At 52.0% G+C, this 26,297-nt stretch overlaps 1 protein-coding gene across 4 annotated transcripts in view; it reads left to right on the top strand.

Moving 5' to 3' along the window:
- The window catches only part of ITPK1 (inositol-tetrakisphosphate 1-kinase), a 179,088-nt gene that overhangs the window by 85,179 nt on the left and 67,612 nt on the right, over positions 1–26,297 (top strand). For 2 of the 4 annotated variants that reach the window (XM_053889727.1, XM_019462099.2), the window contains exon 3: positions 20,246–20,371. The exons of 1 other annotated variant lie outside the window; for it this stretch is intronic. In XM_053889727.1, the coding sequence (XP_053745702.1) occupies positions 20,246–20,371 (126 nt within the window). Of the gene's footprint in view, positions 1–20,245; positions 20,372–21,926; positions 21,948–26,297 lie in introns of those variants that run through there. One more of the 4 variants, XM_053889729.1, reaches the window with a different exon arrangement.

The raw sequence follows: 26,297 nt of genomic DNA, 5'->3' as shown, positions 1-26,297 counted from the left end.
GGCTCAGATGACCCTGGGGTCTTCCTCTCATCGGTAGGACTGTAGGAACTTAGGCCTTGGGGCAGAATCTGTGACACAACAAATCCAAATTTGCTGATCTAATTTGTAGACTCTGGGAAAGCCCGATGCCTGATTTCATTCCACCACCCTGCTCTAGAAAACCATGCCTTTCACGTGACCTGAAGGCCTTTTCACATCTCTGCTTTCATTCTGAGTCCCTTGTGGGCGTCTCTGTGTCTCGGCCTGAGCGGCTCCCGAGCAGCTGCTGCCACAGTGAGAGGCCACCCATCAGGCCCTTTGCAGAGGCCCAGGCTCACCCTGCAGAGAAGGACCAGCTTTGCCGGGTACATGAGCCGTCCTGGCTGTGCTCACCCATTGACTGAGCTTAAAACCTGAGTTTAGGGGCGCCTGGGTGGCTCAGTTGGTTGGACATCCGACTTTGACTCAGGTCACGATCTCACAGTTCATGAGTTCGAGCCCTGCGTCGGGCTCTGTGCTGACAGTTCAGAGCCTGGAGCCCCTTGGTTCGGATTCTGTGTCTCCCTCTCTCTCTGCCCCTCCCCCATGTGTACTCTGCCTCTTTCTCTTTCAAAAGTAAATAAGACATTAAAAATAAATAAATAAAAGCTGAGCTGAGAAGCAGCTGCTCAGAGCCACGGTCTGTAGAATACAGTCTCCCCATCCGTGAGTCCTAGCAACTCAATGAGGTCACCACAGGCTAGTGCAGTACATCATTAAGCAGGAGCTAGTCAAGGGCATCGAGCTGCCCCCTTGCTGCTGGTATGTACACGATCCATGGGGATTTCCTCTCATTGCAGAGCTGGGTGGGTCACGTGCATTTTCTAGGCCCCCCCATGATGATCCAGTCACGTTTCTAAATTTCTGCGACCTGGCATTATTCTCTAGAATTTTCCCAAGTGAGTTTGGGGTCCCTCTGTGTCAATCTCCAGTGAACACGTGCATTTTAAAGTACCCAAGAAGTCCTGTGCCAAAGACACCTGTTTAACTTGACCCAAGGCAGCACCATTTCAAGTGATTTTGAGTACTGAACTTCTCTTTATCATGGAATGTGTTTAAGTTTTTTAAAAGGCCCTTTCATTAATATTACATCAAATGCCAGCTTGGAAAGTGCCTGAAGGAATGGTCTTTTTGGACTGGAAATAAGTGAATATAGAAAGAGTACTGCTTTGGGGCTTAAAAATAATCTATGCAGGCTTTGTAGCAGTTTGACTCAGAGTTTTCCTGCCTTATTGTTAAAGGGGTGCACAGAATGTATGTATTTTTGGCTCGGAGAATGCTTGGCCGTTCGTGGCCTGGACTGCCAGTTGCCGTCCTGGGAGGAACGTGGAGATAAAGGACACATTGAGATGTGTTTTCCGTTGTCAGCAGAGAAAAACATCCTGGGCTGTGAGCCAAAGTTGGGTGGGGAAGAAGGGAGCATGGTTTGGGACATGAAGTGGGGTTCCTGGCTGGGAGCGGGTGGCTTTTCTCATACCAGGAGCTCCTAGAGCCAGATCCCGGGGCCTCAGTGGGGTCTGGGACCCTCATGGTAAAGACTGGGCCCCCGGGATACAGAGGACTCAGTGCCAGGCCTCTGACCCACGACTCCTTGCTCTCTTCAAAGCATCCTAGAGTTTGAAATTCTTACCTAAGCCCCTTGTTTTGTGGGGGCCACAAAAATGACAAGCTGCCAGGGTGCCTGGGTGGTTCAGTCAGTTAAGTGTCTGACTTCAGCTCAGGTCGTGATCTCAGGGTTCATGAGTTTGAGCCCTGAGTTGGACTCTGCTCTCAGCACGGAACCTGCTTTGGATCCTCTGTCCCCCCTCTCTTTGCCTGTCTCTCTTTCTCTTTCGGTCAAAAATAAATAAACTTAAAAAAAAAAAAAGACAGCTGCCAAGTATTAAGTGCTTACAATACGTATGAGGCAGGGTGTTGACTCCTGACAAGTGTTAACTTTCAGAGTGGTCTCTCCAAAAGGAACTGAGAGCATAACTCCCTGCCCGACGCCCTTCAGCGGCTTCCCCTCCCCCCGGGAACACGTTCTGCGCAACCTGCCCCCTGTCCTTGTCCCCCTTGCCTTCAGACCCACGAAACATAACCTCTGCTCTGGGTTCTGCACTGACTTTCCCAGCTCCTTGCAGCTCTCGTCCCTCGGATCTTTCCTGGGCCCTTCTCCTTGTGCTGGTTTCTAATCAGATGGTGCTTCCTTAGGGAGCCTTGCACGATTTCCCTGGGCTGATGTAACAAATTTCCACAGCCTGGGGCCTGAACAACAAACCAGTTGTCCCGCAGTTCTGGAGGCTGGATGCCGAGACCAGATGTGGGTAGAGCTGGTTCCTTCTCAGGCTGTGAGGTAGAGTGGGTCCACGCCTGTCCTTCAGCGTCTGGTTTTGCTGGCAGCCTCTGGTATTCCTTGGGTTGTGAGTGCATCCCGGTGATCTCCAGCTTCATGCTCGTGTAACATTTTCCGTGAGTGCGTGTCCGGGCCGGAATTTCCCCTTTTTGTAAGGACACCAGTCCTATTGGATTAGGGGCCCTCCCTACTCCAGTATGTCCTCATCCTAACTAATGTTGCGTCTGCAGTGACCCGTTCCCAAATAGGTCACATCCTGAGATACTGGGGGTTAAGACTTCAATATAACATTTTGAGGGAACACAGCTGAACCCATAACAGGCCCCCTACCCTTCCCACCTTGCTGTTTACACTGATTTCATTGCTGTAATGCTTGGTGGTCATCTGGAACAATTTTCCGTGTGTTCGTTGTCCATCCCCCCCCCCCCCCCCCCCCCCCCACTAGAGTAAGAGCCTAGAAGCATGGACCTCGGCCATCTTGTCTACTGCTGTCTTCAGGGCCTGGACAATGCCAGGCACAAAGTGTTCACTTACAGGAATGAACGAATGAATGAATGAATGAATGGGGGAGTGAATGAACGGATGGATGAAAACACAGCCCTGTGAAGCAGATACTCTTGTCCCCATTTACCACCCACACGAACCGAGATTTCAAGAAAACAACAGACTAAAGGACAGTCCTTTACGTGTGATTTGTGAACTGGTAGCGGATTCTCTTTTATTTAAATCTGAAAGAGCAGAAGCAAGGATTGCTGTTACTACATTCTCGATGTTCTGAGACTTTGTCAAACGGGGCGCGTCTCCCCTCGTTTTATTTTTGCGTTTTCCCACCAGTTTCTGCTGAAAACACACGTTCACCCTGGTAGCCCGCGGGGTGCTGCTTCTGTCGCGCCTCAGTCACCACGTGTATCTGATCATGCCGTTCGTGTGAGGCTTTGGTGGGTCAGGAGGAGGGTGCAAATGCGTTGGGCACCAACTTCAAGTTTACTATGTGGGACGGAGGTTGGGATCCAGGTCCGGCAGTAGGGCTCGGTCTGAAATCTCCCGTAGGAAGTGACAGGAGAGCGCAGTTGGGGGGGCCTGGCAGGGGGGTGGGAGCCTTTGACTTCGTCTGGCTGGGAGCTCAGATGGAGACCCGTACCTCACGGGAGCTCAGGCTTTTAGCTTTGGGAGATGGTCAGACAAGGAGTGCTGAAGCTTGTGTATGGGCCTCCTTTCTTTGTCCACCTTCTTTATTTTTTAAGTTTATTTATTTATCCATTTATAATTTATTTTTATTAAAAAAAATTTTTTTAACGTTTATTCATTTTTGAGACAGAGAGAGACAGAGCATGAATGGGGGAAGGTCAGAGAGAGAGGGAGACACAGAATCTGAAACAGGCTCCAGGCTCTGAGCTGTCAGCACAGAGCCTGACGCGGGGCTCGAACCACGGACCGCGAGATCATGACCTGAGCCGAAGTCGGATGCCCAACCGACTGAGCCACCCAGGCGCCCCATATTTTTAATGTTTGTTTATTTTTGAGACAGAGACACAGCATGAGCGGGAGAGGGGCAGAGAGGGCGACACAGAATCCAAAGCAGGCACCAGGCTCTGAGCTGTCAACACAAAGCCCGATGTGGGGCTTGAACTCATCAGTCACGAGATCATGCCCTGAGCTGAAGTTGGATGCTTAACTGACTGAGCCACCCAGGCACCCCTAAGTTTATTTACTTTGGAGAGAGAGAGTGGGAGGGGCAGAGAGAGAGGAAGACCGAGAATCCCAAGCAGGCTTTGCACTGTCAGCGCAGAGCCGGACGCGGGGCTTGAACTCACCAGCTCTGAGATCATGACCTGAGTCGAAATCAAGAGCCAGTCGCTGAACCGACTGAGCCACCCACGTGCCCCTTTTTATCCACCTTCTTGGGTCTCTGAGACTCAGTCTCAGAGAGGCTGGTGACTCTTCCGTCCTGCATTATGCTCAGCTTAGACACCTAGAGTCAGGGGCTCTCGAGATGCACATGGTCTGCTTGGGAGGACAAGACTCAGGCCTAGGAAGCCGTGCGAGCAACTGAGGTGTGGCAGCTCTTCCCTGTGCCCCTTTGTGTTGTGCTTCGAGCCCTGACGTCTCTGGCACCCAGAGGTTGGAGCCTGTTGGTTTGGCTAAAGACACAGTTGCTGTATAGCCCTTAGGCCTCTCGGACTCCATGGAAGCCCCATCTCTTTCTGCAAGGTGTATGTCCTGGGGCTGGAACCAGGTGTCCATGTCATCTCGTCCATTCCCTGGGCTTGTATGTCCTTGATTGCTCCATCAAGGAGGCTCCCTTGACTGTCCAAACCACCCCCTCACCCCCCGCCCCCGCCCCCGCCTCAGAGTGTCTGCAGCTTGTTCCTGGGGCCACACAGGACTTGAGGAGTCTTTGAAGAAATGCCGTGGAGCACTTCCCCTCTCCCAGCCCAACACAGGCTTACTCAGCTTGGAGGCCCTGGGGGTCCAGGCCCTCGGTGGATCGGTCTGCTCAAGACAGAATGAGGTGTGATGGCCATGGGGAAAGGGGTGGGTAAGAGTTTGTGGTCAGAAATCCCTTGGGCCTGCCCCCTATTGGCAGTGATCTAGGCCAAGTGAATCTCTCTATGTCTTGTTTTCTTTCTTTCTTTTTTTTTTTTTTAAGTTTATTTATTTTGAGAGACAGACAGAGAGACAGAGTGCAATGCAAGAGTGCACTTGCACGGGAGCAGGGGAGGGGCAGAGAGGGGGAGAGAATCCCAAGCAGGCTTGTGCTGTCCACGTGGAGCCTGATGCAGGGCTTGATCCCACGAACCTATGAAATCATGACCTGAGCTGAAACCGAGTCAGATGCTTAACTGACTGAGCCACTCAGATGCCCCTTTCTGTCTCATTTTTTTTTTTTTTTAATGGAGAATGTGGATAACATGTACATGGAGGGGTGGTTTTATAAGCGCTCAATAAACATGGTGTGCATGGATGGTGGGTGAATGGATGCTATGAGTCTTCAGCCTCAGGGATTCATGTTTGCTGACCCCTGGCATAGCCAGGCACTGTGCCAAGGCCATGCGGAGTCACAGGGAGGAGTAGGACACAGTTCCTGACCTTGGCAAGGATGGACAGGCCACAGGGAAGTCTTTTTCTGCAACTCATCAGTCGTGTAAGCACCACGCTTGGGAACCAGAGTGTTTGGAAAGTCCATTCTGCACCTGAATGGCAGTTACTGGTGGCATCAGGGGCTAGCAAAAACTGAGACTGATGAGGGTCTGGTGGCACTGAGAGCAGAAAAATCTCCAGGAAGGGAGAGCTGGTGGCCTGCTCCTTGGGATCCTGCTTTCTAGAAGGCCTGCCGGGGGCCCGGCATGGTCTGGGCTTCACCACCCCTGTCTCGTCGAATGCGGAGGCAGGTGTCGTTGGCTCCATTTTATAGATGAGGAAACGGAGGCTGGAAGGGATTGGAGGTCACTGACTGAAGGCCCAGGCTCTGCCCACAACTGCCTGCCTTCCTCCGTTTGTCCCCAGCACCAGAGACTTGGCATTTGGCACACAGTGACAGATGTCCTGGGCAGAGATTCTCCTGGCTGGGTGTGTTTGTCAACAGAGGCCAAGCTGAGCCACTGTAACAAACCCGATGTCTCAGAGGTTTAACACAGCGAAGGTTCTATCTCTTGCTTGTGTCACGTTCTGACGGAGTCTCGTGGTCTCTCTGGAAAGTAACTCCAGGCTGTGGGTTGCCTCTATCGTGTGACTCTCATCCTGGAGTCCTTCTCTCTAGTGACATGGATGAAGTCAGGGGAAGCAGCACCGGTCTTCAGAGATCTGAGCTCCCCTAGCCTGGGCACATGGTGCTGCAGGTTCCCGCTGACGTCCTCTAATGGTGGAAAACCAAGAACCAGCTCCTCCTTCTCCGCGGCTCCCTGGGTGACAATGCACTGACACCAGTGTGTGAGGAGAAGAGGGCGGGGGGATTCCCTCCGGCTTTGACACCCCACACAGTGAGTGGGGGGAATTTTCCAGTGGACCCCTTGCTGCTCTTGACCAAACCAGGCTGGTTGGATGGACACGGCTGGGAATGAGCAGTTACCATGTCTGAGTTGGGGATGGGGCCAGGTGGCAATGGAGGCCACTGCCCTTTGCGGTTGGCGGTCCCATTGCTGACTGGGTGTGTGTGTGTTCCAGGACCTGGGCGATTAGTAATGAGAGTGCGTGTGTGTGCGGTTGTCCACGTGCACGTTGTTGAATTGTCTGTGTCGTGGGCGTTCGGAGCCGTAGTCTCTGGAGTCCGCTTCTGCAGCTGTCTGGCTCCTCTTTCTCCCTGGTGGCCTATCCTGGTTCCTCCCTGATTAGCTGTGTGAACGGGGCCGGTTGTTCACCTTCTCCAAACCTCGGGGTCTTCATCTGTGTAACGGGAATAATAATCGTCTTGCCTCACAGGTGGTTGTGAGGCTAATTCATGTAAAGTGCTTATTACAGCAGTCTGGCACACAGCAGGTGCTCAGTGTATGCTAGATATTGGCTGGATTTGGATTCAGGTCCGACTGCGAACACGTGCTCGTTATACATGCTGCTTACCTGGTAATTTAAAAATTTACGTAAAGATACATGTCACTGGTTGGAAATGAAAAAGCTCACAACTGCTCCCTGTAAAGGCTCCTGGTTCTTCTCTCTGGAGAGTGCCACTCTGACCAGTTTCTTGTGAACTTCGTTAAGATACGCTCCCCATTGTAGCACTCTGTACTTGGTGATCTGTACCTTCTTGGAGGTCTCTCCTTCTCAGTACGGAAGACACTCCCCGTTCCTTTTTTTTATGGCTGTGTAGTGTTCCACGTTCAGGGTTACCATTAGTGCCTCAAGCAGCCCCTCTTGGTGGACTTGTGTCTCCGTCTCCCTCCTCCTTCCTCCTTTCTTCTTCTTGTCCTCTTCCTCCTCTGCTGTGCAGCCATGCATAGCAAATGCAACAGCAATGCCTAACCTAGCACTTCACGTGGGATCAGTTCCTCGAGTTGGACCTGCTGACCAGAGGGCGACTTAAAATTGAGACAAGATACTCCCAACTTACCTCCTGTTGAGATGATTCGAATTTGCACTCCCCACCGCCGGGGGTTTCAGCGCTTGTTTCCCCGTACCCCAAGAGTGTTTTATCAGTTTCTCAGACTTTAGCCAATATGGTGCACAAAATACAAAAAGTGGTAATTCCCTTTTGTCTTCTCTGTGACGTTTAGCATTTTTAACATTTATACATTTGGAGCCATTTTTCTTTTCTTTTCTTTACTTATGTCTGAACGTATCTTTTGTTCGTTGTAATTTCTATAGCGTTGTCTCTTTCTTAGCAGTTTGTTGGAGCTTATTATATATGAAAAAAATAGACGTTGGTGATGTGAGCTGCAAATACAGCATACCGCGTTCTTCTCGGTAGGACAAGTCAACATCAAACCACGAGTTTTCTCTAAATCGTCTGTAAATGTAACTCACCCCCAGTCCCAGTCCTATTCTAGAAGGCATGTAGACAAAAAGAAATGAGCGTGACTCTCAGGGACATTGCAAAAAAAGAAGAGTGAGGGGGAACTAGCTTTTCTAGGTATTAAGCCATATCCTACAGATACTGTAATTAAAATAGTGTGGGCGGGGAAATGAAACAAAGCCAAACCACTGTGGTATTGGTGCCAGACTATACAAATTAATGGAGAATCCAAAAAGGGCAAAAAAAAAAAAAAAGAAAAAAATACACACACACACAGGGATTTTTTAAAAATATATATGGGAATTAACATATGAAAATAGTGGAGGCATTTTTGAGTCTGTCAGGGGCCTGGATTCTAGATTTTTCCATCCTGTCTGCTGCCCACGCAGTATGCCACGGTCCGCTCCACAGAAGCTCCCCAGCCAAGTGGGCTGACACTGGCACCTCCACCAGGTAGGAGCAAAGGCACCCATGGCGCGGTGATGACACCTGTGTAACATCCTCACTTTGTGACCCTTTTCACCTGACTCGAGGTGATTTTGCTACCAAGCAGGCTCTGTGTTGTCAGCACAGAGCCCGATGCGGGGCTCGAAGCCAGGAACCATGAGATCATGACCTGAGCCAGAATCAAGAGTAGGATGACTGAGCCACCCAGGGTACCCCTGATGTTTCCATTTTTTGATTCTTAATGCCCAAAAGCATTTCTTTTCTTTTTTTTTTTTTAATTTTATTTTTTAAAATTTACATCCAAATTAGTTAGCATCTAGTGCAACAATGATTTCAGGAGTAGATTCCTTAGTGCCCCTTACCCATTTAACCCATCCCCCCTCCCACCACCCCTCCTGCAACCTTGTTTGTTCTCCATATTTAAGAGTCTCTTCTGTTTTGTCCCCCTCCCTGTTTTTATATTATTTTTGTTTCCCTTACCTTATGTTCATCTGTTTTGTCTCTTAAAGTTCTCATATGAGTGAAGTCATATAATTTTTGTCTTTCTCTGACTAATTTCACTTAGCATAATACCCTCCAGTTCCATCCACTTAGTTGCAGATGGCAATATTTCATCTTTTTTGATTGGTGAGTAATACTCTATTTTGTGTGTGTGTGTGTGTGTGTGTGTGTGTGTGTGTGTGTGTGTGTGTATTTATATCTATGTCTATGTCTATATCTATATCTATCTATCTATCTATCTATCTATACACACACATACGTACATGCATACATACATACGTGCCACATCTTTTTTATCCATTCATCCATCGATGGACATTTGGGCTCTTTCCATGCTTTGGCTATTGTTGATAGTGCTGCTATAAACATGGGGTGCCTGTGTCCCTTCGAAACAGCACACCTGTATCCCTTGGATAAATGCCTAGTAGTGCAATTTCTGGGTCGTACGGTAGTTCTATTTTTAGTTTTTTGAGGAACCTCCATGCTGTTTTCCAGAGTGGCTGCACCAGCTTGCATTCCCACCAACAATGCAAAAGAGATCCTCTTTCTCCGCATCCTCGCCAACATCTGTTGTTGCCCGAGTTGTTAATGTTAGCCATTCTGACAGGGGTGAGGTGGTATCTCGTGGTGGTTTTGATTTGTATTTCCCCGATGATGAATGATGTTGCGCATTTTTTCAAGTGTCAGTTGGCCATGTGGATGTCTTCTTTGGAAAGGTGTCTATTCGTGTCTTCTGCCCATTTCTTCACTGGATTATTTGTTTTTTGGGTGTTGAGTTTGATCAGTTCCTTATAGATTTTGGATACTAACCCTTTATCTGATATGTCATTTGCAAATATCTTCTATTCTGTCGGTTGCCTTTTAGTTTTGCTGATTGTTTCCTTCGCTGGGCAGAAGCTTTTCATTTTGAGGAGGTCCCAGTAGTTCATTTTGGCTTTTGTTTCCCTTGCCTCCGGAGACGTGTTGAGTAAGAAGTTGCTGCGGCCAAGATCAAAGAGGTTTTTGCCTGCTTTCTCCTCGAGGATTTTGATGGCTTCCTGTCTTACATTTAGGTCTTTCATCCATTTTGAGTTTATTTTTGTGTCTGGGGTAAGAAAGTGGTCCAGGTTCATTCTTCTGCATGTCGCTGTCCAGTTTTCCCAGCGCTGCTTGCTGAAGAGACTGTCTTTATTCCATTGGATATTCTTTCCTGCTTTGTCAAAGATTAGCTGGCCATACGCTTGTGGGTCCATTTCTGGGTTCTCTGTTCTGTTCCATTGGTCTGAGTGTCTGTTCTTGTGCCAGCCCCAAAGTATTTCTTAAATTTTCTCGTGGTTTCTCCAGGTATTTCTGTTTTCAGCTTGTTTTTTTTTTTTTTTTTTTATCATTAAATCTTTGCTTGCTTCAATTCTTTGCACTTAGAATTTATTTATGTGGAAGATAGGAGGTGTGCATCTCCATGTATTCTTTTTTCCAGATGGATATTGAATTACCCCAGGACGTTTATTAATAGTCCATCTTTTATCCCCTATTTTCAAATGCCACTATTTTCATATATTAACTCCCACATTTATTTTGCTCTTTTTGGAGCCGTGGGCAAGACCATGTACCTGTCTGTGGTGACCCCAGGCAGACACAGTCCTGCCTCCAGTCCCGGTGGGTGGGAGTGGCCTGCAGACTGTGTCTTAGATCACATTGCAGCCACAGCAGCCCATTGCTGTCACCTTGAGGAAACATATCTCTCTGGCCACTCCACTTCCTAAGGAAAGCAGAGGGCTTAGGAACACCTGTCCTGGAGCCATAGGGACTGGGGGGAGGGAGGTGGAGACCTATGTCCCCCACTAGCTTACTGCTTATATAACCTTTGACAGCTGCCTTTGCCTCCTGGAACCTTCCTTGCCGCATCTGCCTGGTGGTGACAGCCACCCCTGCTTCCTAGCGACATTGTGAGGATGAGATGGAATGGGTTGTGAGGTGCTTAGCACAGCGCCTGGGATGTCCTACGGGTCCTGGTGGTGGTGATTATTAGGATTGAGCTGGCAGAGAGGCAAACAAGGCAGGAGAGGCTTAACTTGAACCTAGAGAAAATTCAGCCTCCCGTAAGGAGGAACATCCTAATGACTGACATCTGTGCACTGTGTACAGGTCCGTTCACACAGGGAGCCCGTGCCTGTCTCCTCGTGGCATGCTGGTGATGGTTTTAGGAAGGATGTCTCTTTACCTCTTTCCTCTGCAGGTGGGGAAGCACGCTGAGGGAGGTGAGGGAAGAACCCTCCCTGGGCTGGAAACCTTTGCGCCCTTCTGCCTGGGGTGGGTGCGGGATGCCTCTGAGCTTCTGGCGGCTCAGGAAGAGAATTGGCCTGCAGGAAAGCAGGGTGTGCTAAGGACAAGGGGACTCTGGGTTTCCTCCTCTGGACTGGGGACAGGGGATTGAGTGGGGGACCCCCCCCATCCTGACTCTCTCTCTCTCTGCAGTCAGCCGTTGTTAACATGGCCTTTGACTCTTCTTCCCCTGGGCCCAGATCTGCCAGCCCTTTTCATGCTGTTTTCTTTCTTTTTTGCCAGTCTTGGTTCGAGCTTTTTCCTCAGAACAGGACCAGGCTGGTGCCTGGCACCAAATGGGAGGGTCTCGTTTCCACTGCCCTGACTCCTGCCAGCAGCCACCACTGTGAACCGTAGCAAGTTGGAAGCAGCCTGTTTAGCTGAGCCACAGAGGGTCAAGGGACTCCTTGGGCAGTTTAGGGGACTGTTGGTGGACTTTTCTGGGGTGCTGGAGAGCAGCCACTTCATGGTGTGGGTCCATTCAAGATTTCTCCCTTCCAATCCTAGAGGATTGGACATTGAATCTTTCCCCCTTACAGGATAAATTCCTGTTGTCATATTGCGTCCAAATACTGAATTATTACTTAAAAAAAAAAAAAAAAAAAGCCCAGTCTCAACCTGATAGGTTACCTGTAAGTTATTATTTGCTTTCATTTACTTTTCTCCCCCTTTCCCCTGCCCTTCCACCACTGCTGTTTGAACAAATGAAAAAGAGAAAATTTAGGACTAGGGTGTGCTGTGTTAACAAATAACCCCAAGTCTTAGCAGCCTAAAACAGGGGGGTTGTTATGTCTCACTCATGGGGAGGCAGCTGGGGCCTCTGTTCATAATTGCTCAGAGATCAAGGCTCCCCCTTGAACATCGCTATTGCTGTGCCAGCGGGAAAGAGAGGGTCCTGGAGGCTCTGGCCCTTGCAGGTAAATGTTCTGCCAGGAGGTGACGGTTCGCCACCTCACAGGTCATTGGCCAGAACAGTCACGTGATTGGGCCCAGTTGCAAGGGAATCAGGAAGTACATCCTGCCCTCTTCCCAGATGGGCTTTAGACCCACAATGACTCCTCTATGCCCAGGATCCTCTCGTGTTCGGGTTTCCTTTCCAGCTTTGTCCACAGCAAGTGTGGGTTCACATGGTTGGGACACACCTTCACACTTGTCTCCCTGAGGCCTTGTCCGTCTAGTAATTCTTCAGTGTCTTCTGGTGTGGGGGTGCCTGTTGTTACCTATCCAGTCCCCCGTTTGGGGACATGTATTCTGTGTCCTGTGCCTTTTGTCAGTGTGGCCTCAGCGAATGTTCCTGGGCCAGGAGTGATTTTCCACCTGTTGATTTTTTTTCTTAGTCCAGCTTCCCAGGAGTTGGCTTACTGGGTCAAAGGGCATGGGTGTGTTTATCTTTTTAATCTACTCTTGAACCTGGCTCCCTGGCATTGGGTCAGGGCCAGGGTTTTCTTAGCTCCTGAGAACCTGGGGTCAGCCTTGTTCTTAAGGAATCACGCTTGCTGAGTGGGTATAAGCTTTTTGGCTCTTTGAAATAAAGTCAGCTTGCAAATGGCCAGAACTTTGGAACTGTAAGGTACATTTGTCATGGTTCCATTTAGTCAACTTTGGCTCCTCATTCATCTCCTAGGGGAGAAAGGTTATTCACTCTTCTGCCTTAACCAGATCGCTGTTTCTTATTACCCAGTAACCAGAAACCAGTTACTAAGAAACTGGGGAATCGGGTCAGGGAGTGTTGGTGACAGTTCCTCTCCTCCTTCTGGGGCAGGAGCTACTGGGGTGACCAGCCCTGTCCTTGACCCTGCCTGCTGGTCTTGGTGGTCAGCCCCACGTGCCCTCCAGCTCCTGACCTCTCTGAGGGCCACTTTGAGCTCCTTTGGGAGTGAGAGCTGCCCTTGCTGGGGAAAAGCCTTCAGTCTTCTCTCCCCGAGAAAAGGCTTGGGGAGTCCCAAACTTGTCTTTTGGGACCAATCCTGCTGAAGAAATGCACGACCCGCGCTGCATCCTCCGAGGCCAGGTTCCCATTTGAAGTCTGACCGTGAGGCACCAGACCCGACTTTTCTTCCACGGAGACCTGCCCCCTGCGTGGCGAGGCTTTAAGTGTTGGAGATGGCCGCTCTATCCCAGATGCCCAGACCCATGGAGAGTGCAGAGGAATAAAACAGACTGGCGCCCCCTCGCCTTTCATCCGGGCTGTTTCGTCTGGACCTTGGTTGAGACAAAACTTTTCATCTAGTGACTTCGATCGGAAGTCACTGCTGAAACCATACCACTCTGCAGGGGTGGATTAAGGGAAAACGGGATGGAAGGAAAGCCCCAGGCACCCAGGACACCCTTTGGTTTAGAGGTTAATTGTCTGGCTTTGGCAGGAGAGAGATGCGAGTCTCATGCAGCTGTAACCATGACCCCGAGCATGTTACTTGACCTCTCTGTGACTCGGTGTCCTCATCTGTACCTCACGCGGTGGGCTCTTGTTAGCGTAGTATGTGGCCCAAAGTCAGAACTTTGTACATGTTCATCATCATCAACAATGACAATACATTTTACTGTGGGAGCAAGCACTTTGAAGTCTAATGTGAGTCAGTACAAGTGACCTAGCTTTGCAAAATTCAAATTCTGACTTGTATTTGAGTCCTTCTTGATAGAAAAGTCAGGGAAATTTCCACTGGTCAGCAGTCATATGAAGAATGAGAATAGGGAAATGTAATAGCTGGTATTTATGGATTGTGCTATTGAGTAGGGAAAACGCACCTCCCGTGTTTGTCGTTTGCTGTCATCACACTTCTTCACAATCAAAACGCTTCTAACACTAGGTGTGCGGGAATGTTTTCCCACACCAAGCAGTGCCATAACCCCCGTTGGGTGTCTTGCAATGTAACCCAGTTCTGATGCCCTCTACCGGGGGGTGGTGTTGGATCCCACAGGCAAAGGGCTCAGTCCCACAAGACTGTCCTTTGGCTCGCACCCTTCAGATGCTACTCTCCAGTCCAGCTTGTCATCCGTGTTCCTGACCAGCCGGCTCTCAGTTGGAAGGACCCCCTTGTCAGGTTTGATTAATTTGATTAATTTGCTAGAGTGGCTCACAGAACTCAGGAACAAATCACTTCCTGTTTGCTGGCTTTATTATAAAGGGATATGATGAAGGACCTACTTGAGCATCCAGATGGAAGAGACGTGCAGGGCAAGGTGTGTGGGGAAGGATGTGGATTCTCCCTGTCCTCTCGGAGCCCCTTAGCACCTCCTTGTGTTCACCGACGCTCCCCAAGCCCCGTACCTTTGGGCTTTTTATGGAGTGTTCATCATGTTGGCATGATCGATCATCAGCTCAGTTTTCAGCCCCTCTCCTCTTGCTGGAGGACAGGAGATGGGGCTGAAAGTTCCAGAGTTCTCATCATGGCTTGGTCTTTCTGGTGACCAGCCCTCATCTGGAGGCCCCCAAGCTGTGCGTCATTAGAACAAAAGACCGTGCTAACACCCAGGGAGTCCCACGGGGTTGTTTCACCACCGTGCTGTTGGCTGGGAATGGTTAAGAGTCTGTGTGCGCTGTGAGTCCTTGGTGTGTTATTCAATCCCTGTGCCTATAGTGGGTCCCCATCTCAGGCTGTTGCAAGAACTATATGATAAGCTATACATGTAAAGTGCTTAGAACAGGGCCCAGCTCAGAGCAAGTGGGCGAGAGCTGCGTCCTGGCCACAGGACAATGGGTCTTTGCACCGTGAAGCTGAGGTTCCGGGAGGAAGGTCCTTAAGCCTGTCCGACTCCCACGTGGGCTGCACTTGCAGCCCGTCTGACCGTTCAGAGAGGCGTAGATTGTTTTCAGCAGCCCAGGCTTCTGAGGTCATAGGACACCCTGCATCTTGTATCCAGAGAGGATGAGCGGCCCCAGCATGGGTTGGGAGCCAGTTTTCCCCGGGTCCCCAGCCTCCCTGATGAGCCCCAGAGATGGTTTTACATTTTTGTTATATCTGGCTGCTTATTGATCCTGTCAGGGAAGCACATGTGGAAGTTTAGGTGAGAAGGAAGAGCTGGAGCTCCCTGCCCTGTTCTCATCTTGGGGGGCCCTTCTCCTCACTCCACACACACACTGTCCTTGGGGACTATATTCGGGGAGGCAAACTTTCAGCCTACAACCTACAGATTTTGCCTTAACACACTCGAGATTTATTAGGTGTTCACCCCACAGCACAACTGTGGTCGTGGGAGGTGCCTGGCTCCCTAGGATCCCCTGTTTCCAGCCTGCAGATGCAGCATGAGAGAGGGGTGGTCATGGGCCACCCCTGCCAGGGTGGCATTCAGGGGTCGGTGCCGTAGGACAAGCTCCTTCTGCAGAGGGTAGCCTGTGGCACGTGATGCATTTGGACTTGACAAGTGTCAGTAGGCCTGCGTTACACCTGTCTTCCTCCAGCCACCTCTGGAGGTCCCGTTTTGCTCTCTCCCTCCTCCTCCAGGAGGCCATTTGTAACCCCCTGAGGAGGAGAGCGTCACCCTGCTTCACGGGATGCCCCTTCCGGTAGGCCTGCATCGTTCACTGTGTTCTTCAGAACTTCTGATTGCGTTTAGCACACATTAGCAAGCTCTTCCCTGGGGATGCCAGGCCCAGCCCTGGTGTTTGGGGATCTCAGGATCTGGTGGACGAGGCAGGATTAGAGGAAGGACTTTATTTTATTTTCTTTTAATATTTTTTAATGTTTGTTTATCTTTGAGAGAGAGAGTGAGACAGAGTATGAGCGGGGGAGGGCCAGAGAGAGGGAGACACAGAATCCGAAGCAGGCTCCAGGCTCTGAGCTGTCAGCACAGAGCCCGACACGGGGCTCGAACTCACGGACCTCGAATTCATGGACTGCGAGGTCATGACCTGAGCTGAAGTCGGGCGCCCAACCGACTGAGCCACCCAGGCGCCCCAGGAAGGACTTTATATTTAGAAGTTAGGTAGCAGTCCCTGAAGGATACGCAGGGGGTCCCAGGGATATGGGTGAGACCAGGGAGCCATTAAATCTTCCTGTTTGGGGTAGAACGAGTTGAGAAGTCTGGAAAAGGATTGAGCTTTGGAGCTGGGACTTGTCACTGTGGGGACAAGGGGACGTGGGGCCAGGGGATATTCTGGGCAGAGGGGCGGCTCAGACACAGGAGCTCGTGTCCCATGTGGGGCCTGGAGTGACATGTAGCTGTATAGCTTGGGCCAGCTTCCACAGTGAGCTGGGACACTCACTGGGTTACTGACAGAGAGCCTCGAGAGGGGAGCACAGGGACTCTGCATCTGGTGCCCAGGAGGTGCCCAGGGGATACTTGTCAAATGAGTAGGCAGAGGCGGGTGCTTAGTTGTCTAAGCACCCAGAGCAGTAGTAATGCACCTGCTGGACATCTATCCTGTGCCCCATCCATAAATGGGATGTTCTAATCCCAAAATAGCCCAGTAAGGTAACATCCTCATTTTGTGGAAACTGAGGTGCAGAGCAGTTAAATCCCCTGCCCAGCCCAGGAGCAGCTGAGCTGTGATGGGGTTTCCAGGCTTCTGCCATGCACATCTTCCTCCCAGACCGGGTGGTGGGAGACGTGGGGATAGTCAGAGTCTAGCTCACCTTGGATCCTAGGCTGGGCATGATTGGGTTGCTTGCTTCGGGAGTCAGAGGTAACTTTCCGGCCATTGGGGTTTGCAGGCCTTTGTCCGAACTGCTCCCAGCGCCCCCTGCCCCCCATCTCCAGTCAGCCTCCTGCCTACGTAGCTGAGGGAAACAGTGGGTCCTTGTTTCATCCGAATCCTGAGCTCTGAGCTCTGTGCAGAACAGCGTCCGGCATTGGCCTCACAGGATGGCGTGACTTGGAAGCATGGCACCCACAGACCTCCTCTGGCCACAGCGGGCAGCCCTTTCATTGAGACATCCTTGTTCCTGGCTGAGGGACAGATCAGACCCTTTCCGCAGAAGAGAACAAGTTCCTGGGAAAGTTCCCTTTTCTGGAGGCAGAGTGTGGTCAGAAAAACAAAATGACAGTTGAACAAGTTCCCTTCTGCCTCCCCTCCCCACCCCATCTTGAGAAATGAAACCTGGCCCACCAGGGTCCCCTCTTCTGCCGTGTCCTGGCTTCTTGGGAGCCAGCCCCTCTCCCAGCATGACCCTGCCTGAGTGCCCACCTCCTCCTTCCCAGCCAGCAGTGAGAGACCACAGTCCCCTCGAGGCATTTGTAGGAGGATAGACCCCTTAGGGCGATCATGGCTTATCTGGCTACTTGAGGAGAAGATGTGCTGGGGAACCTTCTGGAACCAGTGACAGCTCCACTCAGGCCTCAGCAGAGATGCTGCCGTGAGAGAGACGGCCGAGCCAGGACCAGACCAGGCCTGATGTGTGTCCCAAGTTGCCGTTCTCGTGAAAGGGTTTTACTGGCATAAAAATGCTTGGAAAATATACAAAGGAAGGTGGCTGGCTTCCAGAACTCAACTGTTTACCTTCAGTGGAGCGGCCGGGAACGTGGAGAGCTTGTTTTCCAAACAGCCCATGCCTGTCAGGTCTGCAGGCTGCAGGCTGATGTCAGGCAGGGACGAGCCAGGGGTATCTCCCTTGTCCACCTCCTTCCCCAAAACCACAGGGACACATTTGTGTCCCCTCATACTGCACAGGAGACCTGGAAGCTTCTCTTTGGAGGAGTGGGGATGGAGCTTCCGATAACCCAGCATCTCCCATGTGACCCAGTTCTCTTCTATTTCTAGCTGCCTTGGTCTGAAAATATCGGTCTCCTGTTTGTGGCACCTGTCATGGTGGAGCCACGGGTTACGGCAAAAATGGGTTGGGGCCTATGGCATCTCTTGCGAATTTGCTGTTCTTTGCCCAGGTTACCACCTCCCACCGGCTTTGGTCTCTTCCTTCAAGTTCTGTTTCTCATTTTTTGGTTTCCTGGGAAGTGGAGTTGGATGGGAATGTAATACCGAATCCACAGACAGAACCAGAAGGGTCCTTGCAAGTTCCTCTGTTTGTCGAAGGGGAAACTGAGGCCCGGGGGGATGATGAGCCGGGCTCGTGCATTGGTCCAGCACACTGGGCAGCTCGGCTGCAGGCTGAGCCCACAGGGGCTACTGTTTGGCCTCCATCCAGGCCCCAGCTGGGCCTCTTCCCAGTCGCATTGCCTTGCCTGGCCACTTAGTGGGTGCCTTGGGCTCTTGGTGTCCTGGTCTGTGATGGTGACAATGTCACCCTTAGCTCTGGGGCTTGATGTGAGGATAGCAAGTGCTGCTTCCCTTCCCACCCAGGAGCCCTAGAAGGGAAGGTCGGCTTCTCAGCTAGTCTGACTTTTTGTTCTGTATACAGGCTAGTCACCATGGGGTGGGAAGAGTCTCTTTCAGTATTATTGTGAGATCCATGGGATTAAAAAAAATGTTCATTTATTTTTGAGGGAGAGAAAGAGGGAGAACACACGCAGGGGAGGGGCAGAGAGGGAGAGAGAGAGAGAGAGAGAGAGAGAGAGAGAGAGAGAGAGAATCCCAAGCAGGCCCCACACTGTCAGCGCAGATCCCGATGTGGGGCTCGGTCTGACTAGCCGTGGGATCATGACTTGAGCTGAAATCAAGAGTTGGACACTTAACCAACTGAGCCAGCCGGGTGCCCTGGGATTTTTTTTTTTTTTTTTTTAAATAGGAGAAGTCCCTTAACATCTTTTCTGGCAGATATTAAAAACAACAACAACAAGGAGTTAAGGATACCACGAGGAAAGAGCTGGTACTTTCTGAAGGTTTAATTAGATAAGAGTTTAAATAAGAGAGGATGACAGGTGTGGGCTGGGTCAAAGCAGCCAGCAGGATGTGGTGAGGCACCCCAAGAGTGGCAAGCTGTCACCACCCCAGGCCGGAGGGGACAAGGGGAGGGAAGGTGGTGTACGGGGGCCCAGAGGCAGCAGAGGGACTGTCTGCTTGGCAGGGATGGTGGCTAGTTGGCAGAAATACGGCGGGGACGTGAGGACAGTGGGAACAGACAGCCAGACTTTTCCCTCTCCCTTCTTCTCACGTGCCTCCAGTTGGCCACTCGGCCAGAGGACAGGGCCGCTAGGTGGTTGTGGCACTAGAGGACAGCCTCCCAAGGCTCACGGAGGGTCAGGGATGGGGCTGGCGGCACTGAGTGACAAGCCCAGCCTCGCATGTGCCTGTGAGCACCACCACTTTCCCGCTGGCAGATCCTAGTGAGGTTTCCAAAGTCCATATTCCCCACTCTCCTCATTTGTAAAATCACCTCTTATCCCCATGGTTGGAGCATGAAAACGTAGTTTTTATCACCCAGAGTGAACGTGTGCAGCCGTCACTTCGATTTCTCTACTCGCAACTTTGAAACAGTCAGCCTTGACTCCTGGAGGGAGCCCCACTTGTGCGGGGATGGGTGTAGGGGTGGGGCCGGTGGCTTTCTCTGGCCTCTCCTGAGGCCATCCAGGGGGTCAGCCAGGTGCCGGGCTGGCGCCGCTGCCTCCGAGGGACCGGCCTTGCAGGTGGCGGTGGCCGTGTGCCGGGCGGCAGACATCTGGCAGGTCAGGAAGCGCGGGGTCAGGCCGTCCTGGCTGTTGGCAGGTGCTCCTGTCTTGGGGTCAGGTGATGCCGACTGTCTGTCAGCTGGGCGGCTCTGGCTCCCTGGGGGTGTGATCTTCCTAACCCCGCATTCTTGAAAAAATAAACACAGCCCCCAGTGGAGCGGGGCCAGCTGCGCCTCACGGGCTCCAGGCAGCCCCGCACTCCCTCACCGTGTCTGTGATGAGCCCTGATTTCTGTGTGAAGTGCAAGCTGCCGGCCTGTGAAAGCAGCGCCTCTTTGGTTCGTGAAGATCACAGCTTTGCTGAGACTGTAGTTTCCTGGGAAGCGTGTCTCCTTAGATCTCAGTTTAGACCCGGCTGTGTGGCTTCAGAGCCCTCGTTTCCCTACCTGAAAAATCCAGGTCATGGACCAGATGGGACACGTTCAGTATACGTTTTCTCTATAAAACGATTTCGTAGTGATGCCTGCTTAACCAGTAGATGCCTCGATTTCATGTGTGTGTCTTCTATAAGCGGGGTAGCATGGGGCTCGGGCCCTGCCCTGGAGGAGTCTGGGATCTTCGTGGGTGTGTGCTCTCTGTCCCGTCCGTGTTTCCCCAGTGCATCAGGGACAGGCGGAGGGGTGGGGAGTACGGTGGGGACAGTTGGCCCAGGTGCTGACGTTCTTCTTTTTTTCGGTGTCCTTCTGTCTCCCCTGGCAGCTGAACCTTAGCCGGCCAATTGAGGAACAAGGCCCCCTGGACGTCATCATCCACAAGCTGACGGATGTCATCCTTGAAGCCGACCAGAATGACAGCCAGTCCCTGGAGCTGGTACACAGGTTCCAGGTGAGCAGGGATGGTGAGGAGGGAAGGCCTGAGAAGGGCTCTGTGCATCTCTAAAGCCATAGCAGCTGTCTTGCTGAGTAGTCCGTGGTAATGGTTCTGTTGCTGCCCCAGCATATGGCCTGGGGTCAGGTGCTTCCCTGCCAGGGCCTCGGTCTCTTTGGGTGTAAAATGGGGTCCATCCAGGGCATGGTTGGCACCCCCTCTGCTCTCTACCTGTGTAGATCAGGGCACTGTGGAGTCCAGATGTGACCCCCACACCCTCAGCACATACAGTCACAGTCAGTGGTTCTGAGTTGGCATGAGGGGTGGGACCCTCTTGCCAGGCTTTGAGAAAGGGAATCCTAGGGGCCTTTGAAGTAGAACACCCTTGGGGCGCCTGGGTGGCTCAGTCAGTTAAGCATCTGATTCTTGGTTTGTGCTCAGGTCGTGATCTCATAGTTGTGAGATTGAGCCCTGCATCAGGCTCTGAACTGACAGTGCAGAGCCTGTTTGGGATTTTCTCTCTCCCTCTGTCTCTCTGCCCGCCCCCCTCAAAATAAGTAAATAAATAAACTTTAAAAAAATAACAATAGCCTCACTAGCTCCCCGAGTCCTGCCTTGGTGGGAAGCTCCCTCGCTGTGCCGACTGCTTTGACCCCTGCGTGCCTGTCTCTGAGCGTGGACTGGATCCTCTTGGCTGGTCCCTCCTCCCGGTCCCATTTCCTCCCACAGCCTCCCAGATCTTGACCCCGTGATGACCCACCCGCCACCTTGGGAGGTGCTGCCTTTGCCCCCGCTGACTTGCCCTGGGTTTTCTCTGTCGTGGACAAGACCGTGATTCATTCCTCTGGAAAGCAGCTCGAGGGTTACGAAAAACAAAGTCATATTATCAGTGAAAATGCAGCCAGAATGGAGGGCCTCCCTAGCGGGAGGGGATGCTTGAGCGAGCACTTGTCAGCGTGTGATAATTGGAGATGTGACGTCCTGTCTTTCTCTGTCAGGACAAAGGGGACTCTCCTTAGTCTCCTCACCACACGGTAGCCCTCCTGCTGACAGCATTTTCTTTCCTCCATGTGTCCAGGGCCCTACTTGCCTCCCTGTGACTCTCACCCGCTCCTTGGCCAGCTTGGCCACAGATCCCCACATCCTGTGTGCAAGCAGCCCAGAAACAGGTGTGGCCTGCCGGTGGCCCCCATCCCGGGGGGAGGGGGTGCTGCCCCCATGTCACGTCCTTCAGGGCCTTTGCCTTGCCGACCACCTGAAGTCCCTCTCGCTTTCATAGGGCTGGAGGCCGTGGGAAAGGCGCATTCGGGCTCCTCCGTGACCTTGCTGAGACTCTGTGTTCTTATCTATACAATGGTATTAGGATCAGGAAAACTTTGTATGATGTTAGCTGGAGTACCTGACACTGCTCGGGCCCCAGCAGGTGCTTAGTAGAAGGTCAACTGCCACTTTGATGACGTGACTTCCCTGAGCCTTGGTTTCCTCTTCTGTAAAATGGGGATGCTGCTAGTTCCTGCTCCTTAGGATGGACAGGTTGCTGTGAGAAGTAAACGTCCGTGTGCATAAAGGAGCTGCTTCTGCCTCTCGGACTTGAGTACGGCCACCACTGTTACATTCCTGCTGTCCTCCTAGATCAAGGGTGTAGCCCCCAGCCTGCCTCAGTGCCCTGACCAACCTCCCATGGGGGGATCCCCATCCCTCACTTCCCATAAACACATGCACAGCCCACAATCCCGGGCAGGGGATGGCTAAACCATGAAGGAGAACTGGGTCCCCTGTGTTGTGTTCTTGGTAGAAGAGAAAGTTCCGCAGGGCTGGGGGAGGGGGTGGGATGTGGGGACGTGTGGCTTCGAGGTTTCAGCCACCGGGTGCATTTCCCAGGGAAGTCTTGACTGGGTTCCCTGGAGCCTGTCCCAGTCAGGGCACACACGCTCGGCCAGCCCTCAGATGACTGAGGTGACCTCAGTATAACCTTCCAGCCTTGGTATTTTTGGGATAAATTTTCACTGTGCTCTGTGCTCGAGCATGAAGCCGGATATCTGATAAGGCCAGGACGTTTCCTCCTTTGTGAAGAGAACAATCCTTTAGGGAAAAGGGTGACAGGCTGGGCTTTCCAGAGGCCCCAGGAAGAGAGGGGACAGGCGGGGGCTGGTGAAGAGAAGGACCAAGGGACGCCGGGTGAGGGCCAGGGGAGAGGCCCGGTCGGCTACACTCCAGCCTCCCTCCTGCCATCAAGTCACTGTCAGCGCTGACCTGGTCACCCGCTTCTGCTGTAGGATTCAGAGCCAGACCCGATAAACTGGCGCTTGACCTTGGTCACGTCCCTTGTTTTCAGATTCTTGTTTTAATATATATGCTGGACTTTAACAAGGAGATGTTGGCTTGGGTGGGTAAGGACCATAAGGTCAATAGCGGGGAAGCAGAACCCAGGGCTTGGGTTTGCAAAGCTGGCCTTTCTGCAGTTTGTCGTGAATAAGAAAACAGAGTATAATGGTTTGCCCCAGAAGGGGCTTGTCTTGAAGGGCCTTCTCCAGATGCAGTACTCGAGTGCAGGAGAAGTGAGTCGAGGAAGAGGAGCGTCTGAGGTGTTCTGACCAGCCCTATGGCATTCTGCTCCCGGGAGGCTGCCATGAGGCCTTTAGCCTGGGATAGAAAGGCATTCTCAGAGCCGAGAGGTTATGCTTTTTTCCTGGCTGCCTTTGAGGACAGGTTGGAGGGTGTGGGCCTAAAGCTGGTTGCCATAGAAACTACTACTTAAGTCTTTTTTTTTTTTTTTTTTTTAATATTGGCCCCAAGAGAGCTTTGCTTGGAGAATTATCAGGATGATTCAGTTGTTTTTCTGCACCAGGGTTCATGTGGAGCCAGCAGCCTGGTGCTGCTGTCTCTCTGCCCGAGATTCATGTATCAGTGCACAGACCTTGAGGGCCCTGCCCATTTTGGCACGTGGGGCTGCGGTGGTGGGAGGGTCCCTGTCCCCGTGCTCAGGGGAGCCCTGGCCTCTGAAGCTAATTCCTCAGGGATGCTTGGAGAACCTTCTTCTCACTGTGGCATCCAGGGCAACCTGGCAGGACAGGGGCTGGGGGCAGACCTTCTGCTGCCCCTTCCAGCCCCAGAATTGCCCAGAAGGGTTACAGTGATTGTGTTCTGTGGGGCATGTGGAGCTTTCTAGGAGGATCATCCTGGGGCTTTCCCTGAATGAGCTTGGAAAAACGAGGTTTGAGTTTAAACTGACACCTCTTCTCCTGTCTTGATTAGGCTGGGAGATTGTGAAGTGTTCCACAGATAGTCCCGGAACCCCTAGTCTGAATACCGGAGCTGTTCTTTGCGCGACACGCTGTTTGCCGAGCACCTTCCACGCGAGGCCGAGCCCCGCGGGGAGGCCGAGCAGGAACCCAGGAGCTGTCCTCACAGCTGCCAGAGTGATGAGTTAGGGCAAAGCCAGATCTGATCACCTCCTGGTGTCTAACCACGTACCGTCTCTTTGCAGCCATAACAAAGACTTCCGTTTTTAACAAGGCCCACGAGGCCTGTGTGATCCGGCCGTTGCCTCTCTCCACATCTTCATCTTGTCCCACCTGCCCCTCAAGCTCTGAGTTCTTGGCCACCTCAGTGCCTTTGCACAAGCTGTTCTTGTGCTTGAAATTCCTTCTTCGCTCTCAGCTCAGGTGCCCCTTCCTTAGGGATACCTCCCTGATTATCTCACCAAGGACATATCCGCCATCCCAGGCCCTCGTAGTTTTATGCTTTTCCTTCCCTCACTTTGGAATCACATCATGCTTTATCAGTCCCTACTGTCTGTCTGTCCCTCTGGGGGTTGTTAGTTGCAGGGGCGGGGATTGCATCTGCTCTGAGCTCACCGGCTATCCTCACTGCCTCCCATGGTGCCTGCTACGTAGGAATTGTGCCCGTGTGTTTGTGCAGTGAAGGAGCTTTGTGGTGCTGCCTTTGCGGTGCTGGCTTCGTGCAGGGCATCCTGGTGGGTCAGAGAAAGGAGCAAATGGCTCCAGGGGACAGCTGGGAACGGGACACAGGGAGGGCTCATGAGGCAGATCGTGCTGCCTGGTGGGTGCGCCTGGGGAAGCCTTGGGGTGTGGGGAGCCGCAGGAGGAACAGGCTGGGGAGCTTGGACTTTATCCTGCAGGCCGGGGGTTAGAGTGAGAAGATCAGATTTCACTGGAATGAGAAAGGGCCTGCTTAGGAGGGGGAAACTGCCAAGGCAAGATGAACTCTGAATAGTGAGGACACCATAGTCTTTGGAGCCTGGCAGTTTCTGCAGTGAAGACAGAGCTCATCATGCCCCTGGGGGCTCAGCACTGCCCCGTCCTCATCCCAGGGCCCCTGTGATCCTCTGAGCGCCCCTACCACAGGCCCACAACAGGCCCATGAGGGGCAATGCCCCACTCCCCTCTCAGGTCCCCGGCAGCCCTTTGATTGTATGAAATGGATCTGGGAAGGGAGCTCTTTCCTCGCCTCCTGGTTGCAGGCAGAGAAGGCACGCTTTGCACAGTTGGTTTTTTTAAATGATTGTTTTACCTGAAAGGAACCAGCTTTTTGAATCAACTCTCAGTAGCTCAGCTCCCCACCCCCCACCCCTCATCTTGAAAAACCGGTTTATTGAGATAGAACTCACATGCCATTCCATTCACTCACTTAAAGTGTATCATCGATGGGTTTTAGTGTATTCATAGATCTGTGCAGTCCATTTTAGGACATTTTCCTCACCCTGGAAAGAAACCCCAAATCTTTAACCATCACCTCCCCTCCCGGCCCTGAATAGCCACCACTTTCTGTCTTTGTAGATTTCCCTATTCTGGACTTTTCATAGGAACGGAATCACAGAGCACTGGACCGCATGTGACTGCTTCTTTCATTTAGCATAATGTTTTCCAGGTTCATCCCTGTCGTGGTGCGAAATGGTGCTTCCTTCCTTTTGATGGCTGTAAGCTTCCATTTGGATACACCACATCGTGTATCCAGGTATCAGGTGACGGGTTTCCATCTTCTGGCTGTTAAGAATACCACTTGTAAGCTTGTATGTACACATTCTCATTCCTTCTGGTAATATACGCCCAGGAGGGGGATTGCTGGGCCACGTGGCAACTGTTTACTCGATCCAGGAGCCACCAGACTGTTTTTCCTAGAGCCGCACTGTTTCACATGCCCACCAGCAGCGCAGAAGGGTTTTGCTTTCTCCACATCCTCACCAGCACTTACCCAGCTCTGACTTTAGCCATCCTAGCGGGGGTGAAGTGGTTTTGATTTAAATTTGACTTAAATATCTTGTGGTTTTGATTTAAATCTCCCTGATGATGGCCGATGCTGTCAGGCATCTTTATGTGTGCTCGTTGGTCATTTGTATACCTTTCCTGGAGCCCTTTGTACACTTCGTGCATAGATGTCTGGAGCCCACAGATTTGCCTTTTTCTTCCTCTGGCCTGTTATTATCCCCCAGAGCAGAACGGTTTGGAACACCGGCACGGGAGTCCGTTGCCTGGGTTCAGAGCTCTCCCCACCGCTTCCTGCTGGTTGGCCTTGGGAATGTCTTTTAAGTTCCCCTGTGCTTCAGTTCCCTTATCTGTAAAATAGGGGCAGTCCTAGTCCCTGCCTCCCGTGGCTGCGGGAGGACCGAGTGTGTTGACCGTGGCCAGCGCTCAGAGCACTGGCCACGTGGGCTTGACGGCCTCGGAGGCCAGGCAGGGGCCTCTGCTGGGGCCCATGTGTGGCCTGCCGCTGCCTCCCAGTCTAGCTTCAGAGTCCGGTTTCCTCGGACGTCGGAGGAGATGGCTTCCAAGGCCCTTCCTGCTCCGGTCTGTCCAGACAGGCTCGGCCTCACCGCAGTAACAGGCGGGTCCTGCAACTCAGCGCAGGCTTGTTCCTACCCTGGGGCCCACGTCGTCAGAGGGCAGGCTGAGCTCTGCACGCCTGAGAGCTGGGGTGACAGAGC

This window comes from Panthera pardus, unplaced genomic scaffold (assembly GCF_024362965.1).
Source record: "Panthera pardus isolate Hobbes unplaced genomic scaffold, ASM2436296v1 HiC_scaffold_24, whole genome shotgun sequence".
Lineage (NCBI taxonomy): Eukaryota > Metazoa > Chordata > Mammalia > Carnivora > Felidae > Panthera > Panthera pardus.
Note: the sequence above shows the minus strand (reverse complement) of the source record. Positions and strands in the feature narration are given on the sequence as shown.